This window comes from Phoenix dactylifera, chromosome 8, assembly GCF_051530095.1.
Source record: "Phoenix dactylifera cultivar Ajwa chromosome 8, Ajwa_hap1_PhDact_Kaust_v1.1, whole genome shotgun sequence".
NCBI classification, from domain to species: Eukaryota; Viridiplantae; Streptophyta; class Magnoliopsida; order Arecales; family Arecaceae; genus Phoenix; species Phoenix dactylifera.
The window spans coordinates 15,722,091-15,730,028 of record NC_143197.1 but is presented as its reverse complement, the minus strand read 5'-3'; the positions used below and the strand labels follow the sequence as shown (position 1 = coordinate 15,730,028).

Genomic DNA, 7,938 nt, shown 5'->3' with positions numbered 1-7,938 from the left:
TATAGTACGTGAATTCTAAAATATACATGCTTTGAGTGGCTGTTTTGACATCCAAATTTATCAATGTTGAGTCATCATAATTTTAATTTATGTCAATGTATCAGCAGGGACACGATACAGTAAATCCTAGACCAGCAGGTATAATAATTGATCATTGTGAAAGTAATCCTTTATATGACGCATAATTGCATGTGTTTTTTCTCTGGATTCTCTGGTTTCTGTTTGCAGCTAAGAGAAAGGCTGAGGACGCGAGGATCAGGCAGAAGTATTCAGATAGGGTTTCGGTGAATATTATTGATTTTCCTGAGTTTTTTTCCCGTAATTTCTTTGTTTAATTTGCGATGCTTGTATTTCTGGTTTGGTTCCATCAGCAAGTTTATGTTAATCGAAAGGACCTGAAATTTTGTTATCTGTTATCCTGGAGAAATGTTTTTTGTTGAATAGAATTGATTTATCTTCTAGTTCATAAGGTTGGAACCTGAAAGATTGTGGGTTTTTGCTTTAGAATTGATTTCCCAATGACTTATAGCTGGATGGTCCATATAAAGTTTTGTTCCTGCTTTTTGCTTTCCCTTTGAGTGTCTGTCTACCTTCGCTATATGGATTGTTTGGTTTCCTAGTTTATTGTTAATTATTTCTTTTCTTCCTGTATTTTTCTTATTATTCGACAACATAGTAGATTTTATGTATACAATGCTAATGCTTTTATATAGTTTATTGTTAATCCGGGTTTTAAATTGCAGAAGTTCCTTAGAAAAGGTAGGTTTTGGATATTAATTTATTTGTTTAAGAAGTGGAGGTATTGTAACAGAATATTAATGTTTGTGTACTATTGTAAATAATTTGTCTTTATGGTGGAACAAAGCTTCAAAGTAGTTCACAACATCTTTTTTCTTTTTATTTTTTTCTTATCTTTTTTCCTTTTTTAAAAAAATCCTATGGAATCTCCGTGTTATCTTTTCTTGACCAATTAAATTGTAATATTAAAATTTAAATTCTCATAACTTGTAATATCCAATCTGTGCACTTGTGCTTCTGTCACATATTTGATCCATTTCACCATTTGGGCCAATATTGTGATTCTGCTCTTCAGTGTGTGTATACCTCAGTCTGATTGAACCAAGTGAGCTTGTTACTGCTATAAAATTTTAGAAATTCATCAAGGCAGGATGTTTAGAAGGCTTTCAGGCTTCGTCATTGAAAACCCATATAAGTGGTGGTTTTCTGAACTGAACAGCTTAAGTAACCTGAGTCATATTTCTGCATGGACAAAAAACATGGAGAGCTTAGAATTCAACTCTTTTACTGTTAAGGTTAAGGTTATTTAACTTTCTAAAGTCGACAGGTTAAAACCTTTTAATATCGAATGGTCTATCGCCTTTTATGGAAATTCAAATACATTTTCTGGTGGTAGTTTTCCCGTTAAGGATGCTTTTTCAAATCATAGAGTGGAAAAGTTTGACTTGTCTAACTTAGAATGGATTGAGAAGATCCCAGAGTGCCCTGTATTCTCCTCCTCCTCCCTCCTCTTCGGCGCCGTCCGAGCAGGCCTCAAGACTCGATCGAGCGGTATCCCTCCTGTCCGGAGACCTGCGTCGACCGACCGGCCTGAAGCAACGAGGTAATGCATTATGCTCTTGTATTGTTCTTTCTACGTGTGTTTCTGTTGGATTTAAATTTTGTTATTTGAGAAAGGATTGGACATCCATATTAGAATGGTTTTAAGCATATTAGAATGGCTTGTAGACAATAACCTCGGTGGTCTAGGGGTTAGGGGTGCAAATGGGTCGGGTCGGGTCGGGTCCTAGGTGACCCCGATCCGACCCGGTTTTTTGTTCGGGTCCCAATTTTGGACCCGGACCCGACCCGGTTGAAGATCGGGTTGGGTCGGGTCGGGTCCGAGTCGGGTTCGGGTCTGATTCGGGTCGGGTCCGGGTCCGATCGGGTCCAATTTTTTTGTGCTTTTGGGAAAAAATTTGGGCAAATCTAATTTGGTCATATCATAATTATGAGGTGCTGGGTGACCCATGACTTGAAAGACTTTGCAATTGAGCTCCAGTCAGAACAGATGACCCATGACTTGCTAACTAAGTCGGTCTACAAGCCAAATTTCATATCACACTATTTTTTATCTATATGACTGATTGGACGGAACTCGGTGTCTCCCAGCTCCCCTCTCACGAGGACAAAAAAAATCCCAGACCTTCTTCCAAAATCTAATTCCATTACAGAAAACTGGCACATGACCCATATTCAGTTGCAGTGTTCCCTCACTTTCTCCCTTCAAAAGTTAAAAGAAACAAAAACCAAAAAACAGAAGGAAAAAAAAAAAGGCAGCTACCGAGACACCAGAGGTCTCAACAGTGTAATAGATCGAGAGAGAATCCTGACGGGCCGACGTTCCTTTGGATTATGTGAACGTTGCTAACTTGCTATCCTCCCACACTGACCAACAGTACCACAACCCACGCCAAAAAAAAAAAAAAGAAAAAGAAAAAGAAAAAGAAAAGACTTTCTTTTGCTTTTCCTCTCTCTCTTCGGGTCCATTCGGGTCGGGTCGGGTCCGTTTGGTAAACCCAGACCCGACCCAGAAAATGATTCGGGTCCAATTTTAGGACCGACCCGGACCCGCGGGTTCTAAAATTCGGGTCGGGTCGGGTCTACACGGATCGGGTCGGGTCGGGTCACGGGTCGACCCGACCCATTTGCAGCCTTACTAGGGGTTGATAGTTGTCTAGGGGTGGTCTAGGAGTTAACTCCAGGTTCTTTCTTTTTGTGGCCCTGGTTTCTCAAACAAATGCTTGGAATGGTACTGTTTTGATGGTTTGTTTTGCTCAAATATAATGTATGGGTTAGAAACAGCATATGCTTACGTGCCAAATAGAAAAAATAACTTTTGTAGCACCTTTTTAAATAGTACTATCAAGTATGCTGATGTAAATGTATAGTTCAGTGATATGTAAGGTGTTGATCAAATTTAAGCCATCCGGGTGTTGATTGCTAATTCAAAATATAGAAGCTACTCGCTTGGTTATATTTCTATTATAGTTTCAATGGACCGAACAATGGTGAATTTCACATGGGGTATTTAGAATGGTACTCTCATGACCGATGATCCACTCCTTTACTCATAATAGAAGGTTGTCAACGATTTCTGAAGCACCAGTCATGCAATTCACTGCCTGTCAGTAGGTGAAAAACATGGTTAGAGCAACCTATTATTGCAGGTCAGTGGAGTAGATTGTCGTATAGTGGCAGTGGTAATATAGCTATATTTTCTGATAATTATGATTTATAATTCATGAATACATGACACCTGCCATCAGTTTACTTCTCTTCTGAGTTCCTTTTTTTCCTTTGATATAATTTATCTAGATAATATGTTTACGACCATGAAAACATTAAAATTTCTAGCAAGATGATGATGCCTCCATGGCAATGGAACTTTATTTAGTATAAATTTATCATTTAACCAAATATTGATTCATTTTGTGCATACCAGGTAACAATATGCCCCGAGGGAGACGATTTAGAGATGTGGAGTTCCAGCATTCTCAGGTGGGATCTACTTCTGAGCAGTCCCAGCAGTCCCAGCAGCCATGTGAGCATCAGCAGCACGAGTCAGGATCTCAGCGCGAGCCTCCTGCTGATTGCCCGGAGGATGAGCTCCGGATCCAGGGTAATTCGATTTAAAGTTCATATTTTATGTTCATATTTGTCTTCAACTTTTTAAGACATATTTTAGTTAATTTTAATAGATGGACAAGGGACGGTGAGGACGAGACGGGGACCCACTCAAGCAAAGGATGTGTGGAAGCTTCCTCCGGGTGAGAAGATCATCATCCGATGCAACGAATTGGGGCAGCCCATCAATAGAGCTGGAAGTCTACTATCAAGCTTTTTAGGATCGGTTGCACGCAAGGGTCAGCTGTGTCCACTCAACTATACGAAGTGGAATGACATGCTTCCTTCGTATAAGGTTGAGCTTCTTAGACTTATACAGGTAATGAATTGAATTTATTCTTTTTAATTCGACACCTCCTGTATATTAATTTGCTTAGTATCATAATTTTATTTTAGATGTTTAATATTATTATAACATTCTGAATCTTGTTGTAGGGTAAGTTTGTACTCCCTCCAGAGAGCCATGATTGGGTGCTAAAGTCCCTCAATCGCAAATGGAAAGAATATAAAGCAAAATTGAAGACGGACTTCAAGCGCGAAGGTATGACAGAGGAGGAGGTTGCTCGTGTGACTCCTCCTGATGTATACCCTCAGCAGTGGAGGGAGCTTGTTCATTACTGGTTTTCTGAAAGAGGACAGGTCACGTATTATGTTTCAATATCTTCTATTATCTTTATTATTAATATAGATTGCAAATATATACATTGAATCATATTATACTGTGTGCTTTTATTTTGGCAGACATATTCTAATATTGGTAGAGCTGCACGAGCATCTCAAGCAGTTCCTCATACTTCAGGTTCGAAGAGTTATGCGAGACGTAGAAATGAATTCGTAAGTTCTTTTGAAACTATTTGAAACTCTACTAACATATAGCACGTATCATGATATATAGTTTGCCCATATACTTTCTGTATGTGTAGATAGTAGAGCATGGAAGGGAGCCTGGTGAGGTAGAGTTTTATAAGATGACCCACACTCACCGAGATGGCAGCTTTGTCCGGGACGAGTCGAGAGATATAGTTGTATGTATTATGTATTCATTTTTTATTTTATCATAATTTTTTAATTAATTTTACTTCTTTTAAATTATTAATGTGACTGTTTATTTTTTTGAGAGAGATATAGGAAAGAGCTACAAATCTCATTTCAGAGCGCGTCGGGGAGTCATCATCATCCGACGCGGCCAGTCGCGTCGAGGCTCAGGTCTATGCAGAATTGATGGGCCCAGAACGTTATGGTCGCGTGAGGGGTTACGGTATCGGAGTTACCCCCACTCAGCTGTCTGCAGTGAGCCGATATACCCAAGATGCCAGACAAGGTACTAGCACTGCAGAGGTTTGTAGTTTGAAGACAGAGATGGCACAGATAAAGCAGTCATATGAGACAAGGATAGAGGAGATGAGGCAGAGTCATATGACTGATATGGCGGAGTTGAAGCAAAGCCAAGAGTTGAAGATACAATCTTTGCAGGACCAGCTTGACCATATTTCATCCTTTTTGCAGAGATTTGCTCCTCCGGTACATAACTAAATCTATTTGAATATTTTATGTAATTATAATGTATTCTTGTATGAGCGTGATGACTTTCGTATTTTTAGTTTCTAAAATATTTTTTTTTCTTGTAGGTTGATGATACTTCATCTACTCGTAGAGATGATGATGCCGACCCTTGATACATATTGTAGATTGTGTACTTAGGTATTTGACTTGTATGTTTTTAAAATTTTGGAGATTCCTTTGATTAATCTTGTATGATGATCATGAGATCTTTTTTGAGCAACATGATAAGTAGAATCTATCAAAACCTATGTGCCTTCTTCCGCTTCCCTTCATTGTTAGAATGGAATGCAACATCCATTCATTTGCTTTTCTAATTAATTGCTGTGAGTTCATTTTGAATCATATTTTATTCTATGAGCAGGTCACTTGACAGCTAGGAGTGATGTCTACAGCTTCGGGGTTGTCCTTCTTGAGCTCTTAACAGGACGCCGGTCTGTGGAGCTTAATGACAATATTGTAGAGATGATGATGCCGACCCTTGATACATATTGTAGATTGTGTACTTAGGAATTTGACTTGTATGTTTTTAGAATGTTTTTGAAGTACAATGTAATCAAATATGATAATATGAATGTAATCAAAGTTCTTGTTTGTGACTCGTATTTTGTTATATATGTGATTCAGTGTATTTGTTTCTATTGTTTTGTAAGAATTTAATGTACACAGAGTATTTAAAAATTATTGTCTTCACCTCCGATGTGCTATGAACTGATGTTTATGTACAATCCTTGATGCAATTTTGTGCTTCTACTGTTCTACTTCATGGCAGAAGTTTGAATGCTTGCTTGTTTGAGATTAACCATATCAGACTACCATTGGACCACGTAGACTTGCTTAATTTAGATATATGATTGTTTCCCTTCTTCGAATTATTATTAACTATAATTGTGTTTCATATTTTTTATGCATGTTAGGATAGTTGATCATTCTCGTTCTTCATCACCAGGAAAATGTGCAAATCGATTGCTTTCGACATCTGGCTTGCCACTGCTAACAAGACAGATGAAGGTACTTAGCTTCTAAGGATACAACTTACTGGAAGCATTCTGATACTACAAACTATTAGGGTTAAACAGGCGTTCAAACTGAATAAACAAATATTTCTGATTCAACTTAATTTTGGTGTTTGTAGAGACTGGAACTGAGTGCTGTCTGGGCACTTCTTGCAGCATTTAAAGATCCACTTTCAATTCCTCATAATGGAGCTTTTACAGACTTTGAAGGAGCTTTTGTAAAGGGTGTTGATTCTCTTTCATGGATGGCCAACAACACCAGCAAACTTTTTCCTTTACACAGTGACATGCCTCAGTGTTGGACTTTTTTCAGCACGGCTGCTTATGGAAAAAGGAATAAAGTGCCACAGGTTGACAATTTACTAATCTTTTCTTTTATTTTACAACAATTAATGGCAAGGAAAAATCCATAATCCTGCATTGTTAGTGTTTTGCGAATTTTTGAGAAATTGTAATCCCATGGTAATGTTATAGGTGTTTTCTAATGGAAATTTTCATGTTCATCAGGAGAATATCCCTAAAGTCACAGCAGAAAAAGTAAAGGAGGACTTGCTTAACGATGTAGAATTTGCTCTTGGACTGTCTAAGGGATCACTTCAGTGTCCATTTTATACACGAGTCCAATTATGGTCTGCTTCATTCTTTTCTCACAGTTGTTCATGGAAACTTTATATAAGATTGCTAAGGATTTATTGATATTATATGCTTGGTTCTCTTAGGGGTGCTGCTCTTCCAACCAACACTCCAGGGATTCCTTGTATCTTCGATCCACATGTTGCTGGTCATGATATTGGTCAGTTTCCTGGTTTGAATTCTGAAAAGCAAGTGCTTGAACCTCAGACATGGACGGTCTGATCAAAGAGATACGTTAAGGTCTTCCTCGTCAGTGAAGTCCATAGCCTCTCAGACCATCCAAATTCCATTTTGATCTATGGATGTAACGAAAGGTCAAAAAGCAGATCAAACTATGTCGCCCTGGTGATTTTCACATTAACAAGTGACAGTAAAATACATTTTCTGTGATACTAAATGATCTGACGAGATATATTGGCTGGCACCTTGAAGTGGCTATCTATGACATTTCAGTAAATCTCTTAAATGTGAGAGAGCGATTGGAATTTAAAGTCTCTCTCTCTCACACACAGATTAACAGATACTCATGACATCCATAAGCTTTGATGGAGAAATGGATAATGATCTTAATAGATGATTTAAAGCGCAGGATGAATGGTTTGACAATGGTACCTCCATCTTACTTCTAAGCAAGACAATAGCTGATAATATGATATTTAACGACGCTTTTAAGCGTCGGCCTAAAACCATAGTAACCAACCCTTCTCGCCGACGCTTATAAGCATCGGAGTCTGATAAAAGGAACGACGCTTAAAAGCGTCGGAAAAAGCAACAGGAACGTAAACTGGCACGCCTTTAACGACGCTTTTAAGCGTCGGCCTAAAACCATAGTAACCAACCCTTCTCGCCGACGCTTATAAGCGTCGGAGGCTGATAAAAGGAACGACGCTTAAAAGCGTCGGCATAGACCAACGACGCTTTTTTGACGCGTCGGGTTAAATCCGACCCACGCCCACCTGCCCGACGTCTGACCCACGCTTTGCGAAGCGTGGGCTGGGAATTCGCCGACGCTTATAAGCGTCGGTAGAGACAAAAAAAAGCGCCG

General features: G+C 38.9%; 2 protein-coding genes across 2 annotated transcripts; both read left to right on the top strand.

The window, feature by feature from the left end:
- Positions 1–1,561: 1,561 nt before the first annotated feature.
- Positions 1,562–5,845, top strand: LOC148702692 (uncharacterized). The gene is made up of 9 exons (XM_088702906.2): positions 1,562–1,621; positions 3,503–3,679; positions 3,759–3,979; positions 4,120–4,323; positions 4,426–4,518; positions 4,608–4,709; positions 4,813–5,205; positions 5,313–5,385; positions 5,755–5,845. Exons 2-8 carry the CDS (start codon positions 3,511–3,513, stop codon positions 5,358–5,360), a joined length of 1,230 nt encoding a protein of 409 aa, XP_088559032.2. The 5' UTR covers positions 1,562–1,621; positions 3,503–3,510; the 3' UTR covers positions 5,361–5,385; positions 5,755–5,845.
- Positions 5,846–6,135: 290 nt separating this feature from the next.
- On the top strand, positions 6,136–7,257 carry LOC149752991 (uncharacterized). The gene is made up of 4 exons (XM_089924812.1): positions 6,136–6,255; positions 6,380–6,610; positions 6,768–6,889; positions 6,980–7,257. Exons 1-4 carry the CDS (start codon positions 6,151–6,153, stop codon positions 7,113–7,115), a joined length of 594 nt encoding a protein of 197 aa, XP_089780938.1. The 5' UTR covers positions 6,136–6,150; the 3' UTR covers positions 7,116–7,257.
- The last annotated feature ends 681 nt before the right edge of the window (positions 7,258–7,938 follow it).

What these genes read in the sequence shown, in the direction of transcription:
- LOC148702692 (XM_088702906.2), top strand. Translation starts at nt 3,511, where the DNA reads ATGCCCCGAGGGAGACGATTTAGAGATGTGGAGTTCCAGCATTCTCAG. An exon ending in GGTTTTCTGAAAGAGGACAG is followed by an intron (nt 4,324 to 4,425) that starts GTCACGTATTAT and finishes TTATTTTGGCAG; the next exon opens with ACATATTCTAATATTGGTAG. An exon ending in CGAGACGTAGAAATGAATTC is followed by an intron (nt 4,519 to 4,607) that starts GTAAGTTCTTTT and finishes CTGTATGTGTAG; the next exon opens with ATAGTAGAGCATGGAAGGGA.
- LOC149752991 (XM_089924812.1), top strand. Translation starts at nt 6,151, where the DNA reads ATGCATGTTAGGATAGTTGATCATTCTCGTTCTTCATCACCAGGAAAA. An exon ending in AAAGGAATAAAGTGCCACAG is followed by an intron (nt 6,611 to 6,767) that starts GTTGACAATTTA and finishes CATGTTCATCAG; the next exon opens with GAGAATATCCCTAAAGTCAC. An exon ending in TATACACGAGTCCAATTATG is followed by an intron (nt 6,890 to 6,979) that starts GTCTGCTTCATT and finishes TGGTTCTCTTAG; the next exon opens with GGGTGCTGCTCTTCCAACCA.